At 40.3% G+C, this 21,122-nt stretch overlaps 2 protein-coding genes across 3 annotated transcripts; both read left to right on the forward strand.

Annotated features, from left to right (window-relative positions):
- The first annotated feature begins 3,680 nt into the window (after positions 1-3,680).
- LOC117560654 (microtubule-associated protein 1A-like) lies at positions 3,681-8,583 on the forward strand. The gene is made up of 5 exons (XM_034237590.1): positions 3,681-3,710; positions 6,397-6,940; positions 7,383-7,534; positions 7,658-7,776; positions 7,969-8,583. The coding sequence occupies exons 1-5, from the start codon at positions 3,681-3,683 to the stop codon at positions 8,117-8,119; spliced, it is 996 nt and encodes a 331-aa protein (XP_034093481.1). The 3' UTR covers positions 8,120-8,583.
- A 1,373-nt stretch (positions 8,584-9,956) lies between these two features.
- On the forward strand, positions 9,957-20,141 carry LOC117560659 (putative leucine-rich repeat-containing protein DDB_G0290503). 2 transcript variants are annotated; one of them, XM_034237598.1, is made up of 9 exons: positions 9,957-10,127; positions 12,649-12,741; positions 14,070-15,740; positions 17,008-17,159; positions 17,280-17,398; positions 17,780-17,928; positions 18,635-18,786; positions 18,908-19,026; positions 19,313-20,141. In XM_034237598.1, exons 1-9 carry the CDS (start codon positions 10,043-10,045, stop codon positions 19,467-19,469), a joined length of 2,697 nt encoding a protein of 898 aa, XP_034093489.1. In that variant the 5' UTR covers positions 9,957-10,042; the 3' UTR covers positions 19,470-20,141. The 2 variants fall into 2 exon arrangements, with proteins under 2 accessions (XP_034093489.1, XP_034093490.1); XM_034237599.1 differs by lacking the exons at positions 17,008-17,159; positions 17,280-17,398; positions 17,780-17,928.
- The last annotated feature ends 981 nt before the right edge of the window (positions 20,142-21,122 follow it).

Below are 21,122 nucleotides of genomic sequence, written 5' to 3' on the forward strand. Positions count from 1 at the left end.
TGTAATGTAATAAAGTAATAAAGAAAAAAATAACACGTGTAGAAACCGTTGTACCAAAATATGTGAACTAACCTTTTTCCTCGGCAGAAAACACACACAAAGTCATCAACAGCAGCACCGTAGGTGCTTTAAAACAAGTCATTCTCCAACAGACACACACAGGAAGGTCGATGAAAACGAGGGGCCACAGCATTAGATGAAATGTCAGAGACAAGCTGAGTGTATCATCCGTTACTAAGTTGCGTGGTCTGCACAATGTGTGTGTCTGCATGATGTGTGTGTGTCTCTGTGGTGTGGGTGGAGAATATACGCAGCAGTGTTCCATTCCCTCTGACCACTGGAAACTTAACACCTTACTTTGATCGTTGATAGGTTTCCTTTTCGTTGTTACGTTTTTGGTGTTGCATAATATACTTCTTATATTACCGTTAATACATTTTTCTTTTTCACTGATAAGTTTATTATAATTCAAGCAGTTATCATCTATCATAGGGCATCTAAACAATTGTCAGGTACATATCAGTATGTAGTGTCTCTACTTTAAAGAGTCCTCTCCTGCTGATGTTCAGGTGTATATCAGTATGTAGTGTCTCTACTTTAAACAGTCCTCTCCTGCTGATGTTCAGGTGTATATCAGTATGTAGTGTCTCTACTTTAAAGAGTCCTCTCCTGCTGATGTTCAGGTATATATCAGTATGTAGTGTCTCTACTTTTAAAGTAAAGAGTCCTCTCCTGCTGATGTTCAGGTGTATATCAGTATGTAGTGTCTCTACTTTAAAGAGTCCTCTCCTGCTGATGTTCAGGTGTATATCAGTATGTAGTGTCTCTACTTTAAAGAGTCCTCTCCTGCTGATGTTCAGGTGTATATCAGTATGTAGTGCCTCTACTTTAAAGAGTCCTCTCCTGCTGATGTTCAGGTATATATCAGTATGTAGTGTCTCTACTTTAAAGAGTCCTCTCCTGATGATGTTCAGGTGTATATCAGTATGTAGTGTCTCTACTTTAAAGAGTCCTCTCCTGCTGATGTTCAGGTGTATATCAGTATGTAGTGTCTCTACTTTAAAGAGTCCTCTCCTGCTGATGTTCAGCTGTATATCAGTATGTAGTGTCTCTACTTTAAAGAGTCCTCTCCTGCTGATGTTCAGATGTATATCAGTATGTAGTGTCTCTACTTTAAAGAGTCCTCTCCTGCTGATGTTCAGGTGTATATCAGTATGTAGTGTCTCTACTTTAAAGAGTCCTCTCCTGCTGATGTTCAGGTGTATATCAGTATGTAGTGCCTCTACTTTAAAGAGTCCTCTCCTGCTGATGTTCAGGTGTATATCAGTATGTAGTGCCTCTACTTTAAAGAGTCCTCTCCTGCTGATGTTCAGGTGTATATCAGTATGTAGTGCCTCTACTTTAAAGAGTCCTCTCCTGCTGATGTTCAGGTATATATCAGTATGTAGTGTCTCTACTTTAAAGAGTCCTCTCCTGATGATGTTCAGGTGTATATCAGTATGTAGTGTCTCTACTTTAAAGAGTCCTCTCCTGCTGATGTTCAGGTGTATATCAGTATGTAGTGTCTCTACTTTAAAGAGTCCTCTCCTGCTGATGTTCAGGTGTATATCAGTATGTAGTGTCTCTACTTTAAAGAGTCCTCTCCTGCTGATGTTCAGGTGTATATCAGTATGTAGTGTCTCTACTTTAAACAGTCCTCTCCTGCTGATGTTCAGGTGTATATCAGTATGTAGTGTCTCTACTTTAAAGAGTCCTCTCCTACTGATGTTCAGGTATATATCAGTATGTAGTGTCTCTACTTTAAAGAGTCCTCTCCTGATGATGTTCAGGTGTATATCAGTATGTAGTGTCTCTACTTTAAAGAGTCCTCTCCTGCTGATGTTCAGGTGTATATCAGTATGTAGTGTCTCTACTTTAAAGAGTCCTCTCCTGCTGATGTTCAGGTGTATATCAGTATGTAGTGTCTCTACTTTAAAGAGTCCTCTCCTGCTGATGTTCAGGTGTATATCAGTATGTAGTGCCTCTACTTTAAAGAGTCCTCTCCTGCTGATGTTCAGGTGTATATCAGTATGTAGTGTCTCTACTTTAAAGAGTCCTCTCCTGCTGATGTTCAGATGTATATCAGTATGTAGTGTCTCTACTTTAAAGAGTCCTCTCCTGCTGATGTTCAGGTGTATATCAGTATGTAGTGTCTCTACTTTAAAGAGTCCTCTCCTGCTGATGTTCAGCTGTATATCAGTATGTAGTGCCTCTACTTTAAAGAGTCCTCTCCTGCTGATGTTCAGATGTATATCAGTATGTAGTGTCTCTACTTTAAAGAGTCCTCTCCTGCTGATGTTCAGGTGTATATCAGTATGTAGTGTCTCTACTTTAAAGAGTCCTCTCCTGCTGATGTTCAGGTGTATATCAGTATGTAGTGCCTCTACTTTAAAGAGTCCTCTCCTGCTGATGTTCAGGTGTATATCAGTATGTAGTGCCTCTACTTTAAAGAGTCCTCTCCTGCTGATGTTCAGGTGTATATCAGTATGTAGTGTGTAGTGCTTGGAGATTTCACGTAGAATGTGTTGGAACGCTAGCCAATAAGAGTGTGAGTGAGAAACTCCCTCTGGAGGGAACACAGGGATTTTAGCCATTGAAGACCATTTACATGCACTAAAACCTATATTACACACTACAGGAGATGGAAAATCACCCCGAAAAGCAGAATAGGGCCCCTTTAACAATGTTTACTGTGTGTTTGTAAGAGCAGTGTTACTTGTTCTTAAGTTGCTTTGAACTCTTCACCCAAAATGCAGTCTTATTTAATAAATGTTGGAACTTGTCTTTAAAATCAGGAGAGACTTCGTTTTTTGTTTAGAGAACATGCACCGTATGATATAAATGTTAATAGTCTTTGGGGATTAGACCTTGATCCTGATATCGTATGTGTCTTAGGGGGGAAGTGCAGCCGTGAGTATAAAGGACCCCCAAAGTGGAGTGAATTAATGTATACCCAGTCTTCCTGCTTGAACTTGCGCTGAGCTTCGTATACTGTGCATATGTGTGGAACATGCATTGTTATGCTATGTACATTTGATCCCCTTTGTATTGTTGATCATTTTTGTAACTTCTTTTAAGTAATTTTAAAGGTATGGGCATCACGCTGCGTTATTTATTAGTAAGTAAGGAAGTGATAGGATGCTCTTCCTTTGTAAAAGGGAATTGTATTTACCCATGATTTCACCCTGTGTGTGTACAGTTCATGCAGCCAAAGTGACAGCCAACATCCCAGAGTGAAGACATCAATGTGTTCGCTTGGTGCAAACAGCTCCCCCTTGTGGAGAATCTGCAGCTAAATGTGAGAAAGTTATAAGTCAGTTTTAGGGCCTGGACTCTAGATGTTATTGTATACCACTGGTTTAGTCTTTTGATTCTCAACTAAGTCGAGCATTAACACCTTATTTGGTTATCTGTGGATGGTGACACCATTGTTTGTGTGGCATTGCATCATTATCAGATGGAATAAATAAGGATGTATGAATTCACACCTACACACACACCACAAGGCTAATAAAAATGGTGACAACTCACACGGAATGACAGTGGTCCATTTAGCCGTTGGTTGGAGACTGTTACTGTAAGAAAAATGAGAAAAATTGAGACAGGAGAGTATGTCAACTCACCAGCTAATGAAAGGACAAATGGAGAGGAACAAAGAGAACCACGTACAGGTCAGAATACTTTAAGTAATTTGAAGTTTTTTGTTTTATCTGATCATTTCATCTTTGGAGGCAGCTTGCAACATTTGTCATGTGATTCATGCTAATTAAATATATTGGTTTGCAAGCTGTTATGGAAATCTTAGACCTAGTCATTACTGTGGAGATACACAAGTCAGAAATATCAAACAATAAATGGTGAAACAGACAGAGTTGTCTTTCGGGTTATTTATTTGAGGCCTCAAAGACACAGGTCTCACAGAACACAAGGTATCCTGAGAGAGTGCGCGCAGAGTGAAAGATGCATACAGGTTATATAGGATTTTGTCAGTTCAACAACATTTCGTCACTTATTAGGAGGGGCCCTGGCAGGAGAGATAAGCTTTCCAAAGGAACTGAAACTGTCAATCACTAATAGATTGAACCAGGGGCCTGTTCAGCAAGAGGGAAGTGAGGAAACTTGTCAGCAGCAGATGGAGGGCTAAGAAATGGGGAACTTAATTATAAGACAGGGAAACTAACAGGAACTTGCCCATTGCCCTGCGCTTGGTACCCAGCCCCTCATCAAGTTCAGACCTTAGATGACCTTAAATGTCACTTTCCAGGGAGGCAAAGGACATGAACTAAAACACATCACCCAGACCTTACTTCAACGTTTTTAAAGGTCATGAGTGTCAATACATCATTACAGACACTGTCGCAAAATGCTGACAGAGGTTATAAGCTGAAATACATTATTATAGGAACTGCTGAAAGTGCTAACAGAGGTTACAAGCAAAACACATCATTCTAGGAACTGCAATTGATGTGTCCATGTAAGGTAAAATATAAAGTCTGCACTATAAGAAAACTTTAAACTACATATATGTAAAGTTTGCCATTACAAAGCTTTCTTTAATAAATGATATCATTTTGTATTGAATGTGTGTAATGAATCCTGCAAGTTAGCGTTTTTACATTTTAAATATAATTCTATTTTAATAGTAAATCTTCTAAAAGGCTTGTTTACTGTTGAAAGTCCCTCGTTTCATGTTGGTGTGGACATTATTAACAACTTTATCTTCTAACTAGTCTAGATTAATGTAAATCTACAAATGTAAAATGGTAGCTTCTATTTACGGTAAAAGTAAACAAGTTCATCAGTGACATCAATGTCATAGAAATCTTGAAAAAAAAACACTTCCTCTTTTGTCAACCCCAAAAACATCAAGATAGTGTAATTTATTCCACCATTATTAGTCATCTCTCTTTTCATGGTTAAGTTGGTTATTGTACATAAACAGATATGATTATACATATATGTTAATTATATACGGTATATAATAAACATTTAAGTAGAAAACCAAAAGGGCTTGAAATGCAATAGTTTCAAAAATGGAACTAACTCTAAAAAAATGCATAAGTATAACTGGTAATAACATTTCCTTATGTTGATATATACGTATATGTGTTGGTATAATTAAAGTGCTATGTTGGTTTTTAACCTGTAGGAGCATCAAAAACCTACATTTTGGTGGCAGTCAGTTTCGGCCTGCTGTGCATCGTACAGTCTGCTCTCAATATTTCTTATTGGCTGCAAAATGGTGAGTATCAGCCCCCACTTTTCACATTAACTACAAACACACACACACACAGACACATGCACACACACACATGCACGCGTGCACACACACACACACACACAGCTGAAACATTTCAAAGATTTCAGGAAGTGGATCTTCTGTAGAGGTAATAAAATAACGAATTTGAAGTTGTAAATAAAATGAACTTGGATATGTTTTAAAAGATTGTGCATAATGAAACCACTGAGTCCAACCAACAGTTGATGTTATCTATTTTTTTTAACTGTCTGCAATTTGATTTAGTCCCAAAACACTTAACTCTGATTCCCTTTCTAGCAGAGTGTTGTATCCAGTCACACAACATTTCAACAAACAATTTCACCAAGGTGTGTGCCGGTGACATCGAAGCCCTGATTTTGGAGAGAAACCAACTGGTTCAAGAGAGAAATCAACTGGTTAGAGAGAACGAGCAACTGGTTCAGGATAAGAATCAACTGCTTCGAGAGAAAACCCACCTGATTCAAGAGAGAGACGGACTGGTTCAAGAGAGATACAAACTGGTTCAAGAGAGAGACGGACTGGTTCAACAGAGGGACAGACTGGTTCAAGAGAGAGACGGACTGGTTCAACAGAGAGACGGACTGGTTCAAGAGAGAGACGGACTGGTTCAAGAGAGAGACGGACTAGTTCAACAGAGTGACAGACTGGTTCAAGAGAGAGACGGACTAGTTCAAGAGAGAGACAGACTGGTTCAAGAGAGAGACGGACTGGTTCAAGAGAGAGACGGACTGGTTCAAGAGAGAGACGGACTGGTTCAAGAGAGAGACGGACTGGTTCAAGAGAGAGACGGACTGGTTCAAGAGAGAGACAAACTGGTTCAAGAGAAAGACCAACTGGTTCAAGATTCTAAGCAACTGGTTCAAGACAAAAAGCTTCTGGGTCAAGAAAGAGACCAACTGGTTAGAGATAACAAGCAACTGGTTCAAGAGAAATACAAACTGGTTCAACAGAAAGACAAACTGGTTCAAGACAAAGACGGACTGGTTCAAGAGAAAAACAAACTGGTTCAACAGAAAGACCAACTGGTTTAACAGAAAGACCAACTGGTTCAACAGAAAGACAAACTGGTTTAACAGAAAGACAAACTGGTTCAAGAGAGAGACGGACTGACTCAAGAGAGAGACGGACTGGTTCAAGAGAAAGATGGACTGGTTCAAGGGAGAGATGGACTGGTTCAAGAGAGAGATGGACTGGTTCAAGAGAGAGATGGACTGGTTCAAGAGAAAGATGGACTGGTTCAAGAGAAAGACAAACTGGTTCAAGAGAGAGATGGACTGGTTCAAGAGAGAGACAAACTGGTTCAAGAGAAAGATGGACTGGTTCAAGAGAAAGATGGACTGGTTCAAGAGAAAGATGGACTGGTTCAAGAGAAAGACAAACTGGTTCAAGAGAAAGATGGACTGGTTCAAGAGAAAGACAAACTGGTTCAAGAGAAAGATGGACTGGTTCAAGAGAAAGATGGACTGGTTCAAGGGAAAGATGGACTGGTTAAAGAGAAAGATGGACTGGTTCAAGAGAAAGATGGACTGGTTCAAGATAAAGACCAACTGGTTCAAGAGAAAGATCAGATGGTTCAGATGGTTAGCGAACAACAAAATCAGATAAATCATCTTCAATCAGGTGCGTGAGTTTCTTCTTTTTGAAACTATGTATTATTTATAAAGTTTATGGTTGGCAATGTCATCTCAGAATGATGGAACATTTTGTCAGACGATGTGTTTCTCTGACTTTCCTGTAGCACCGCCAGCTGGTTTAAGTTTTCACTTATCGTGGCAAATGTATCTTAACATCTTCCTAATTGATTGTCACAACATTTCAATTTGAATGACTTTTGTGATCATCTGACTTTCACCTAGTGCCATCATCAAATCCTGTCCTTCTTCCCTGTGGTCTCTTTGTCCTCTGTTGTCCTGTTTTTTTTTTACCACATTTCTGAACTGTCCCTCTCAAACTGCTCTGCCTCGTCTTGTCATCCGTCTTCTTATGCCTTGTTTTCAGCCCCATCTTGTCCTTCTTTGACTTGTCTCGCCCGTCACATTTTTTCCTGATGTGTCCTGAGCAGAACAGAACATCCCATGTTGTCCCAGTGGATGGCGGAGACACAAGTCCACCTGTTACCAGCTTTCTTCGAGCGAGAACACCTGGCAGCATGCAGAAGAAGACTGTGAGAGCAAAGGATCTCATTTGGTGGTTTTGAATAATGAAGCAGAAGTGGTATTTGTTACATTTCTTATATAAATCCTGATATTCTGATATTATCCTGCAGCCAATTAATGTATGGTTAGCCTCACCAACCAAAGTTGATAAAGTATTTTAAATTCACTTCCTTCCTAACAGAAAGTTGTCCGTGGATTTGGAGGTAATGCCACACTGTGGATGGGCCTGAGAGGAAACCTGAATAGGCAAACCAACGACTGGGAGCTGAAATTGGTGGATTCAAGCTCCCTGTATTATGAGTAAGGCTTTTTACTTATTTATGAATTTAAATCTGTTTTGGCAGTCTGACATTGACATAATACCTGGTTAACTGGGATTACACATTGGCATTTAGTTACTTACTTGTATTTAAACAAAATCAACCCATAACTGCCATGTACTTTTCCACCCTAAACAAATCCACTAAAAGAGTATTTTGTCTTTTTCTGTAGAAACTGGATTGTCCAGAGACGGGATGATGGGAGGAATTGTTTTTGTGCATATGTTGACTTTGGCTCGTCGTGCTTGAAGAACTGGTTCAGGGGCGCCTGTCAAGAACATCACTATTGGATGTGTGAGATGCACCCTGGCTCTGTGGCGTGAATAAGACTCAACCCAATGAAAACATCTGCAATCAGTCTGTCTCTCAATCACAAACATAGACAAGTATATTTAACATACATATCATTTATCTTTTATACATTGTAATTGATGGTTTTCTACACTTATATTAAAGACGCCATTTTATGACCACTGTATGCTTTTTATCATTTTAAAATAAACGACACATCCCTAAATACCCTTTGGCGGATGTGTTATTATAGGGGGGACACAGGAAATGAAAACACTGACATTAAGGCCAAAACTAGAAGGCCTTTATTTAAAAGGAGAAGGTCAGATAATAACGCTGTTACACCTCAAAGACATCACAGGGGGAGTCTCTTTGTCGTCAACAAATTAAGATACAAGGTCAATGGAAAGGGGAGAATTCCACAAATGAACCAGCAGTAAAGAGGAACGGAAAAGCAAGATTTAAAATGATTAGGGCTTTCGAAGGTTAACTTAGAACAAATGTAGTGCTTATCATCATGTGTCCTGTGTGTGAAATGAATGTTTAGGGAAATGAAAGCGCTTGTCAGGGTGAAAAATGTCCAGGGCGTTTCAACTTAAGCAAGAGAACTTACAAGAAACGGGAGGATGCTTTTAAAAAATGGCACTTCTTTGTTTATCGGCCCTCTGTCGCTCCACTGTTGTCAGCTTTAATGGAGGATGGAGGAACAGTTAAAAAGGTGCAAGAACCCTAGATTTAAGCGTTTATTGCATTAACTGATTGTCCTGTTCAATCTTCGGCAAGAGTTGCTTCATCCAATATTGGAAATTTTGCATTCTTGCTCGCAGCTTTATTCTTAAGAATCCATCAAGTCGAATATCAAAATGGGAAAATGGGATTTCTTTTAAATGTGTTGAATAAATCTTTTGTTTACAAAATGTTATTTATATGACTGTTTCACTGATGTAAGCTTCTGCCTAACTCAAATAATAAATAATTGAAGTGCAGTTAAAGTGAAGGGTGCTTTGTATTTATTATAATCTGCCATATAGGGCTGCCACTAAACATTTGTTTGATTCTCATTGATCCTTTTCTCATTGAATTCACTTCCATCAAGTTTCAGAAGATGTCGCACAAAATGTGCTTCAGAGTTTCCCAAAGCCCAAGACAACATCCACAAATATTCAGTTTTGTCCATATATAAATGCAAATGTTTGCTCTTTAGCACTCAAGATATACAACTGTGCCTAATGAAAATGTTATTGGTTTTCATTTTTGGGTTTTAAACTTCACTTTTTCGACCCGTAGATTTAGTCCCAATGAAAACATCTGCAATCACTCTGTCTCTCAATCACAAACATAGACAAGTATATTTAACATACATATCATTTATCTTTTATTCATTGTAATTTATGGTTTTCTACACTTATATTATAGACGCCATTTTATTATAAAATAAACGAAACATCCCTAAATACCCTTAGGTGGATGTTTTATTATAGGGGGGACACAGGAAATGAAAACACTGACATTAAGGCCAAAACTAGAAGGCCTTTATTTTAAAGGAAAAGGTCACATAATAACGCTGTTAGACCTCAAAGACATCACAGAGGGAGTCTCTTAGTCGTCAACAAATTAAGATACAAGGTCAATGAAGAATTCCACAAATGAACCAGCAGTAAAGAGGAACAGAAAAGCAAGATTAAAAATGATTAGGGCTTTCGAAGGTTAACTTAGAACAAATGTAGTGCTTATCATCATTTGTCCTGTGTGTGACACCCCCCCTCACACACACACATACACACACACACACACACACACACACACACACACACACACACACACACACACACACACACACACACACACACACATACACACACGCCACAAAAGCTATACAAACGGATACGTTCACACATTTACAAAGCTTACAGAGCTTTATGTAGCTGTGGTTGAAGACTGTCACTATAAGAAACATGGAGATGGGAGAGTATGCCAAATCACCAGCTAATGAAAGAACAAATGGACGAGCACAAAGAGATCCAGGTCAGAATACTTCAAGTAAGTTTAAGTTTTGTTTTTATTTTTTATCTCTGACCCTTTTAAACATTTTCTTTAGATGGCAGCTTGTAACTGTTTTTCCATGTGAATTATTTTGTGGGTTTCGCAAGCTTCCTTAAAGAAATAAAGCTTATTGATACATTTTTACAAAACCATCCAAATATAAATATTCTGCTTTTCTTCATTTTGTTGCTTATTTTTAAAGTTATTCATTTAAAATGACTACTCTTTTAAAGGACTTCTTAAGTAATAACATACATCACAGAGTCCCTGGCTTACAGGAATATTACTTCCAATTGTATATTTTTTATTTTATTTCCAACTAGTTGTAATATATGTTGAGGACATCTTCAAATTTCAAGTTGTGTTTTTTTTTTACTGTAAAAGATGATGTGCAGCCGATGATCAAATACAATGTTCTAAAAATGTAACAACAGTAATACTTTAGAATGTTTCAATATAACCGCTTCCTCCTAATTTGTGAGTAACTCTTCTGGGAAATACTCAGTATGCCTATACTGTAATATTTTCCACCGTACATCTCTTTTACTATTTCCATGGTTCAGTTGGTTACTGTACAACAACAAAAAGATGCGATTATATATTTGTATGTTAAGTTTAGAAAACTGAAAGGGCTTAATATAGCTAGAGTTTAAAAAAGACATGAACACAATACAAATGACAGAAAAATGCAGTGCGTGTAACTTATAATTATCTTCATGTTAAAGGTGGGTAGGTAAGTTTGAGAAACCGGCTCGAGATACACTTTTTGTTATATTCCATGGAATGCTCTTAACATCCCGATAAAAATGAATATCTGAAGTGCTTTGACAAAAAATCCATTACAAAATGTCATCTGTGGAAGCCGTGGCGCTGTAAAAAGTAAGGATCGACCGATATGGCTTTTTCAAGGCCGATATCGATACCGATTATTAGTAATCAAGGAGACCGATAACCGATATTTGGAACCGATATACATTTGCAGTAAAATCAGAAAATCTTGGTGTCAAAATGTAGAATAACACAAACTCCAACACAACTCAACTTCTTTGAAATGCATTTAAGCATATATTATGTTTAATTAACTTTTAAACATCTTACAACTGGTTTCCTCTCTGTGCCCTTTTCTTTAGTGCAGCCATCTGCAATGAGTTAGAGAGAGAGACAAGAAGTGGGGCTGCAGGCTGACATGCTTAACTAACAAAAATGCTTAATTTATTATATCTGTCTATCTAGCATAAAATCCCAATAAGCTGCTAGCAACTTCAAAACACTAGTGCTAGCTAATGTTTTGCAAACTATTAAAAGTGAGGCTATTACAGTAGACCTAACGTTAATCTAGTAGCCTCACTTCTAATATTTTGCTAAACATTTGCTAGATACATGTTGGCTAGCTAATGAGCTTCACATATCAACCTGAAAAACTGCGAGGCTCCACTCGCAGCCCCTCCCCCCCATCTCCGCACCACAGTTACTCCGCTGCGAGACGCTGCACGCACCCCTAACCCCCTAATCGCACCAGGAGCGTCTGCGCTGCGGCTGCGCCGCGCTGCGACCTCCTCCTGCGTCCTAACCCACCAGGCGCGTTTCAAAACGTTGCGGAAGCGGAGCGTCTTGTGTGCACCCTCGCAGTTGTTGGATGAACATTCCACTTCCTGCCTGCCCCGCGCTGCGCCGCGTCAAAAATAGGATTCATCATATATTTTAGAAATTCCTTGCGGCGAGGAGCTTCTGGGACGCTTCGAGCCGCGGCGCAGCGTGTCTGGTGGAATAGCACCCATTGACTAGAGTGGCTGCGATCACTAAAAACGCTGCAACGCAGCGCAACGCAGCGCAACGCAGCGCAACGCAGCGCAACGCAGCGCAACGCAGCGCAACGCAGCGCAACGCAGCGCAACGCAGCGCAACGCAGCGCAACGCAGCGCAACGCAGCGCAACGCAGCGCAGACGCTCCTGGTGGGATTAGGGGGTCAGTCTGTGTCTGCGTTCTTTCGCACCTGCCTGTAATCTGAGAAGGTCCCACCTCTCTGGCTGGCTCCCGCCCGGAAAATCTTCAGTAATAACCTATCAGAGAGCGCTGTAGGCGGGACATTGCTCGTGTACACAGAGTGGTGACTGCAGCCAGAGAAACGGCCGCATCAGAGCCAAAGTTTTATCGGCAATTTATTAAAAAAATGGCCGATACCGATAATCGGTCAAATGCGGAATATCGGCCCCGATAATCGGCCAAGTCGACCCCTAATAAAAAGCACGACCAATCATCTGAGCCGGACCGGCTAAAGTAACTGGATGGCCTACCTGCCTGTCAGCCTTCCATCTGTGCACAAACTTATCTCGTGCCCTCATTGGTCATGTGCGCGTTCGGTTCGTGTGTGTTGGAGGAGGGGCTCTGTAAGGAAGTGGCAGATTTTTTCCGGTTGTTTATTTTCAAATTCTAGCCACTCCAGCTGGTTTCTCCATTCTTACCTACCCCACCTTTAATGTTATTATGTTGGTGTTTGTGTGTTTTGCCTGTTTGTAGGAGGGTCAAAAACCTACATTTTGATGGCAGTCAGCTTCGGCCTGCTGTTCATCGTACAGTCCGCTCTCAATGTCTCATTTTGGCTGCAAGTAGGTGAGTTTCAGCACTTGTCTTCAGCACACAGTTAAAAATGAATAATTGGATACATCCCAAAGCATTACGTAAAGGTCCCCTATTATGCAAAATCCACTTTTTCATGTCTTTTATACATCGACGTGTAAAGAAATTCTGAAAGTTTCAGGAAAAAAGATTCTCTCTCTTTTTGTCCTGATCCATTTATATAAAAACGTCTGAAAATGAGCTGATCAGATTTTGGTCACTTTGTGATGTCACAATAGGCGCATTCACACCGCAGTACTTTTCCCACAAAGGTTCATGAGAACTTAGTTCATGAGAACTCTTTTGTCGCGTTCACACCAAAAAGAGCCGGTGCTAAAATTAGTTCATGAGAACCTTTTTACCCCCACGAAAGTCCCTGCTAGAGAGCAGGGACTTTCGTGCGGCTCTCTTGTGAGAAAAGAGCTATATTTCTGATTGGCTAGGCGGATTGCAAACCACGCCCCGTAAAACTCCCAAAAAGTTTTGTGAAGCCGCCATTTTATTATCCTCGCATTAGCATAATTAGCATTAGCATTAGCCCAGCGCAGAAACGCAGAGAGACTAACTTATGGCAAAACAAAATAAAACATGGGAGCGGTGGAGATGAGGAGGTGTCGGCGTTCTGGCGATTTACTCGGAAGGCTTCAGTAGAAGCTGCTGGGAGTCCCAGCAGCTTCTACTGAAGCCAGTCCCTAACTCCGGGGACTTCCGGCCGGGGACTTTGGGCGGCAGTATACGCCGTGAAGCTGTTTGCGGCCTGCCAGTAAACCCAAAGCAGAAGAAGAAGAAGTGACGTCAGCGGCTTCATTTGCCTAATCCTCCCCCAGGGACTTATTCCGGTGTGAACGCGTACTTAGTTCATCAGAACTAAAGAGTTCTCATGAACTAAGTTCTCATGAACCTTTGTGGGAAAAGTACTGCGGTGTGAATGCGCCTAATGTTTTTTTGGATTGAGTAACCATTAGCTAATCACCAACCAAGGTAACCCCCCCACCTTATCACCTGAATCTCCTCCTAGAGCACCATTCAATTGTTTTAACCAATCACGTGTCAGAGGGGCGTGACCAGCAGCAGCTCATTAGCATTTAAAGCTACAGACACAGAATCAGCACTTTTGAAACAGGGCTGAAACAGAGAGGATTATGGGATGTTGCAATGATCTGTTTGGTGTTTCAGACAAACGCTTCAGAGACATGTTTTGTATATATCTATAATATATTGATGAAAAACAGTATAATAGGGGACCTTTAACATTTGTGTCCACTTCAAGTCAATAGAGATAACATCAGAGGACGACAACTTTGATATATTTCTCTTTCTAGCTGAATGTTCTACCCAGTCCAACAACGCTTCGACGAACAATTTCATCAAAATGTCAGCTGTTGACATTGAAGCCTTGATTTTAGAGAAAGACCGACTGGTTCAAGAGAAGAAGCAACTGGTTCAAGAGAAGGATCAACTGGTTCAAGACACAAAGCAACTGGTTCAAGAGAAGGATCAACTGGTTCAAGACAATAAGCAACTGGTTCAAGAGAAGGATCAACTGGTTCAAGAGAAGGATCAACTGGTTCAAGAGAAAGACCAACTGGTTCAAGAGAAGGATCTACTGGTTCAAGAGAAGGATCAACTGGTTCAAGAGAAGGATCAACTGGTTCAAGACACAAAGCAACTGGTTCAAGAGAAGGATCAACTGGTTCAAGACAAAAAGCAACTGGTTCAAGAGAAGGATCAACTGGTTCAAGAGAAGGATCAACTGGTTCAAGAGAAGGATCAACTGGTTCAAGACAAAAAGCAACTGGTTCAAGAGAAGGATCAACTGGTTCAAGAGAATAATCAACTGGTTCAAGAGAAGGGTCAACTGGTTCAAGACAAAAAGCAACTGGTTCAAGAGAAGGATCAACTGGTTCAAGACAAAAAGCAACTGGTTCAAGAGAAAGACCAACTGGTTCAAGAGAAGGATCAACTGGTTCAAGAGAAGGATCAACTGGTTCAAGACAAAAAGCAACTGGTTCAAGAGAAAGACCAACTGGTTCAAGAGAAGGATCAACTGGTTCAAGAGAAGGATCAACTGGTTCAAGACAAAAAGCAACTGGTTCAAGAGAAGGATCAACTGGTTCAAGAGAAGGATCAACTGGTTCAAGACAAAAAGCAACTGGTTCAAGAGAAGGATCAACTGGTTCAAGAGAATAATCAACTGGTTCAAGAGAAGGATCAACTGGTTCAAGACAAAATGCAACTGGTTCAAGAGAAGGATCAACTGGTTCAAGACAAAAAGCAACTGGTTCAAGAGAATGATCAACTGGTTCAAGACAAAAAGCAACTGGTTCAAGAGAAGGATCAACTGGTTCAAGACAAAATGCAACTGGTTCAAGAGAGGAATCAACTGGTTCAAGACAAAAAGCAACTGGTTCAAGAGAATAATCAACTGGTTGAAGAGAAGGATCAACTGGTTCAAGACAAAAAGCAACTGGTTCAAGAGAAGGATCAACTGGTTCAAGACAAGGATCAACTGGATCAAGAGAAGGATCAACTGGTTCAAGACAAAAAGCAACTGGTTCAAGAGAAGGATCAACTGGTTCAAGACAAGGATCAACTGGATCAAGAGAAGGATCAACTGGTTCAAGAGAAGGATCAACTGGTTCAAGAGAAGGATCAACTGGTTCAAGACAAAAAGCAACTGGTTCAAGAGAAGGATCAACTGGTTCAAGACAAAATGCAACTGGTTCAAGAGAAGGATCAACTGGTTCAAGACAAAAAGCAACTGGATCAAGAGAAGAATCAACTGGTTCAAGACAAAATGCAACTTGTTCAAGAGAAGGATCAACTGGTTCAAGACAAAACGCAACTTGTTCAAGAAAGAGATCAACTGATTCAACAAAAGGATCAACTTGTAAAGGAAAGCAAAGAGCAAACGGCCAATAACACCAACCTGGTCAATGACAACACACGGTTAGGACAGATGGTCACCGAACTACAAAATCAAATTCAGTCGGGTGAGTCTCTTATTAACCCTTGTACGGTGTTAGGGTCTGTGGGACCCGGTTTCATTATTTAGCGAAAGAAAAATTATATGATAAATTATTTTGTCAAAATCACACTCAATGGCCTTTGCTCATTTGCTGTGAAGAACATATATCAGAACACATTTTCAATGACCACCCAATGTATACCCCCCCCCCCCCCCCCCCCCCCCCCCCCCCCCTACACCTTTACATTACTTACAGGATGTTCCGGTCCCGGGGCTAACAAAAGTGTGGAAATTATAGGTCCTGTGCACCTGTCTGGGCTCTCTCTCTCTGTGTGTGCGTGTGTGTGTGTGTGTGTGTGTGTGTGTGTGTGTGTGTGTGTGTGTGTGTGGTGTGTGTGTGTGTGTGTGTGTGTGTGTGTGTGTGTGTGTGTGTGTGTGTGTGTGTGTGTGTGTGTGTGTGTGTGTGTGTGTGTGTGTGTGTGTGTGTGTGTGTGTGTGTGTGTGTGTGTGTGTGTGTGTGTGTGTGTGTGTGTGTTGTGTGTTTGTGTGTGTATGTGTGTTTCTGCCCCTGCCATTCCCACACAAGGTTGCAACGTTGTTGATAAATTCAAGCACCGACACCTGTCTGCTCTTTGGGGCGGGACACAAGAATCTTGAGTCTGACAGTGATTTAAAGAAGAGGATGAGAATGAACATCAGCTAGTTACAAACAAAAGACGAGCCACAGGACCAGCTGATCAGTGGGCAAAAAAACGAGTAGCACTTTAATTCATTAATGTGATCTAACAAATGTAAATTGGCAAATATTAACCATATATGCTGTTTATATTTGCTTGTAATTGGGATGAAGTAAACATCTGTTGAGTATTTTAACATAATATATATATATATATATATATACATATATATATATGTATGTTTATGATTGGCAATGTCATTCAGTCGTTCTGTCAGTCCTCCACTTTGGGCAAAGCTAAAATATCCTGATATATAAATTGAGTGAAGTTCCATGAGATTTTGTCAGACAATGTAATATTTTTGCTGACATGTTCTTAACCTGTGTAATATCTAAACATGTAAATCTGTTTAGAAAATGTTTCAAGACTTTCTGACTTATTTTATTGCAATCATCAAATGTGTCCTCTGTCTGGTTCTGTCCTCCCCTGCCCTTCTTTTTCTTCTGTCCTGTGTTGTCTTCTTATGCCTTGTTCTCTGCCCCATCTTGCCCTTCTCTGACTTGTCTCGCCCCGTCACATCTTGTCCCGATGTGTCCTGTGTTTGTTCCTGAGCAGAACAGAACATCCCATGTTGTCCCAGTGGATGGCAGAGCCACAATTCCACCTGTTACCAGCTTTCCTCAAGTGAGAATACCTGGCAGCACGCAAAAGAAGACTGTGAGAGCAAAGGATCTCATTTGATGATTTTGTATGATGAAGGAGAAGAGGTATTTCTTATATTTCTTATATAAATCCTGATATTCTGATATTATCCTGCAGCCAATTCATTTATGGTTAGCCTCACCAACCAAAGTTGATAAAGTATTTTAAATTAACCTTCCAAACAGAAAGTTGTCCGTGGATTTGGAGGTGATGCCACACTGTGGATGGGCCTGAGTGGTAACGTGAATAGGCAAAACAACAAATGGGAAATGACAACGGTGGATTCAATCCCCTGGTGTTATACGTAAGGCTTTTCACATCTTTATAAACTTGAACAATGATTCTTATTTAAGGCGAAGATCTGACATTGACATATTACATTTTGGACTTTATTACACATTGACATTTAGCAACTAACTTTGATTGAAACAACTGGTAAATCTTAGCAGCTTCAAAATAAATTAACCAAATCCTCCCGAGGTTTTATCCAAACATTATCCTTAAAAATCACCAAATGCTCATTGCATACTTTAAAGCTAAAGAAAGGGTCCAACCTTGAAAACTCATCAGTCTATTACCTGGCTTACACCGACACACATGTGTATGTCAAACTAACAGTCAATCCAGAAGTGCCTTGCTTTTCCATAACCAAGTCCGCCTATCAGTATTTTGTGTTGTATCATAGGAACTGGAAGGATCCTATACAGAATGTTGGGAGTAACATTTCCTGTGCATATGTGGACTATGACCCGTCGTATTTGAAGACCTGGACCCTGGTCAGGTGTCAAGAACAACACAAGTGGATGTGTGAGATGAAGCGTGCCTCTATCTGCCGTAAATTAGACTCAACCCATCACACACATCTGCAATCAGTCCGTCTCTCAATCACAAACCCAGACACATTTATTTAAAGGGGCCCTCTTGTGCTTTTTGGGGCTGTCCCTTTCCTGTGTGTGTGTGTGGTGTGTGTGTGTGTGTGTGTGTGTGTTGTGTGTGTGTGGTGTGTGTGTGTGTGTGTGGTGTGTGTGTGGTATGTGTGTGTGTGTGTGTGTGTGGTGTGTGTGTGTGTGTGTGTGTGTGTGGTGTGTGTGTGTGTGTGTGTGTGTGTGTGTGTGTGTGTGTGTGTGTGGTGTGTGTGTGTGTGTGTGTGTGTGTGTGTGTGTGTGTGTGTGTGTGTGTGTGTGTGTGTTCTGTCAGTCCTCCACTTTGGGCAAAGCTAAAATATCCTGATATATATATTGAGTGAAGTTCCATGAGATTTTGTCAGACAATGTAATATTTTTGCTGACATGTTCTTAACCTGTGTAATATCTAAACATGTAAATCTGTTTAGAAAATGTTCCAAGATTTTCTGACTTCTTTTATTGCAATCATCAAATGTGTCCTCTGTCTGGTTTGGTCCTCCCCTGCCCTTCTTTTCCTTCTGTCCTGTGTTGTCTTCTTATGCCTTGTTCTCTGCCCCATCTTGCCCTTCTCTGACTTGTCTCGCCCCGTCACATCTTGTCCCGACTTGTCCTGTGCTGTGTTTGTTCCTGAGCAGAACAGAACATCCCATGTTGTCCCAGTGGATGGCAGAGCCACAATTCCACCTGTTACCAGCTTTCCTCAAGTGAGAACACCTGGCAGCACGCAAAAGAAGACTGTGAGAGCAAAGGATCTCGTTTGGTGATTTTGTATGATGAAGGAGAAGAGGTAGTTGATATTTCTTAAATAAATCCTGATATTCTGATATTATCCTGCAGCTAATTAATTGATGGTTAGCCTCACCAACCAAAGTTGATAAAGTATTTTAAATTAACTTCCTTCCTAACAGAAAGTAGTCCGTGGATTTGGAGGTGATGCCAAACTGTGGATGGGCCTGAGAGGTGACCTGAATAGGAAAAAGAACAAATGGGAAATGACAACGGTGGATTCAAGCCCCAGGTGTTATGGGTAAGGCTTTTTACATCTTTATAAACTTGAACGATGATCCTTATTTAAGGCGAAGATCTGACATTGACATATTACATTTTGGACTTTATTACACATTGACATTTAGCAACTAACTTTGATTGAAACAACTGGTAAATCTTAGCAGCTTCAAAATAAATTAACCAAATCCACTACTGTAAAACTAAAGAAAGGGTACAACCTTTACACCGACATACATGTGTCCAGAAGTGCCTTGCTTTTCCACCCTAACCAAATCCGCCAATCTGTATGTTGTGTTGTTTCATAGAAACTGGAAGGTTCCAACACCGAGTGTTGCGAGTAACATTTACTGTGCATATGTGGACTATCACACGTCGTCTCTGAAGAACTGGTTCCTGGTCAGCTGTCAAGAACAACGCAAGTGGATGTGTGAGATGAAGCGTGCCTCTATCTTCCGTAAATAAGACTCAACCCATCAAACACATCTGCAATCAGTCTGTCTCTCAATCACAAACACAGACACATTTATTTAAAGGGGCCCTCTTGTGATTTTTGGGGTTGTCCCTTTCCTGTAGTGTGTTCTATTGGTTTTTGTGTATGTAAATGGTCTACAAAGTGTTAAATGTGCTGTATAAATAAATAAAGATTGCAAAGGCTAAAATCCCAGAGGGAGTTTCTCTCCACTCCCCACTCTGATATCTCGGTTGACTTATTTAAGAGCTTGTTTTTAGAAAGCAACACCACTGAAATGCACCATTCAAATTCAGTTTGTACTCAAGCTATTTGCATGTTTTCAATATAAGAAATTAATTGGTTAATCTCCAGATGCCTTGAAAGTGTAAACACTTTGTGAATATGATTAGTTGTACTAACTGCTGGTGACCACTAGAGGGTGTTATTTCAATATTTGTAGCCATGTTTTGAACTTTCTGTGGCATGCATGTTGATGAAGTGTGTTTTCATTATAACCAAGGCTGGGTTATTACTCTTAGGGAGTCGTTTGCAGTGTTTCAGGCAAACATCAAGCTTGCAATGTACTCTCTAAATGTATTTTAAAGCATTTTTAGAAGAGTTGACTTTGTGGCAACATGGTTACAGAGTTAGCTTTGACCTTTAAATACATTTTAGTAAACTTAGCTTTGCTTCTTCTTTATTTCTCTCAGGAAATGTATGATTCAGCCTAGCAGTATCCAGATATGTCTCCTCCACAACAACATTATTTCTGTCTGATATTACGTCATTTAAAAACACTTGATTGAGGGAAGCTTTTCACTGATTGCTCACAGGAAGGATGAAGTCAAATTATGATTAATTTGACCACAGCAAGTTCTTAAAGAGGCCCTTGTTTGCTAATTTTAAGGTTCATGTATGTATTTGTGCCTCTGCTGTCAGTAAGGAATTAAACTGAAAGGAAGCTTTGTATTTATTATAATCTGCCATATAGGGCTGCCACTAACAATACGTTTGATTGTCATTGATCCTTTTCTCATTTAATTCACTTGTTCTATCAAGTTTCAGAAGATGTCGAACAAAATGTGCTTCAGAGTTTCCCAAAGCCCAAGACAACATCCATAAATGTTCAGTTTTGTCGATACATGCAAACGTTTGCTCTTTAGCACTCAAGAAGTACAACTGTACCTGATGAAAATGTCATTGGTTTTCATTTTTGGGTTTTAAAGTGGACCTATCATGCTATATTTGAAACATATATTGCATACAAAAAATGTCTGTGACGTTTTTTTTTCAAAATACCAAACAGGTATAGCGTACATTTCCAACTATCAGGGAGTCCCATTGACTTGAATAGATCTCCCTGAACGTTGGTAATAGACCAGGGGTGCCCAACCAGTCGATCGCGATCGACCGGTCGATCGCGGGGAGATTCCCAGTCGATCGCGAGATGTGTCTAAAAATAGAACAACAATATTCAGTTTTATCGTTAATGTCCTGTAACATAATCTTCCTGTGCCAGAATAATGCACTTGAACGCATCAAAGCTTTGTGATTGGCCGGCGTGACCCCATGTGTCGGGGCGTGGCTGGTGAGCAGTGGGCATTGCTGGGCAAGTGCACTAGTTCGCTAACGTTGTCCGTGTCAACAGGAGTGACAGTCCGCAC

This window comes from Gymnodraco acuticeps, unplaced genomic scaffold (assembly GCF_902827175.1).
Source record: "Gymnodraco acuticeps unplaced genomic scaffold, fGymAcu1.1, whole genome shotgun sequence".
In the NCBI taxonomy this organism is placed as follows: domain Eukaryota; kingdom Metazoa; phylum Chordata; class Actinopteri; order Perciformes; family Bathydraconidae; genus Gymnodraco; species Gymnodraco acuticeps.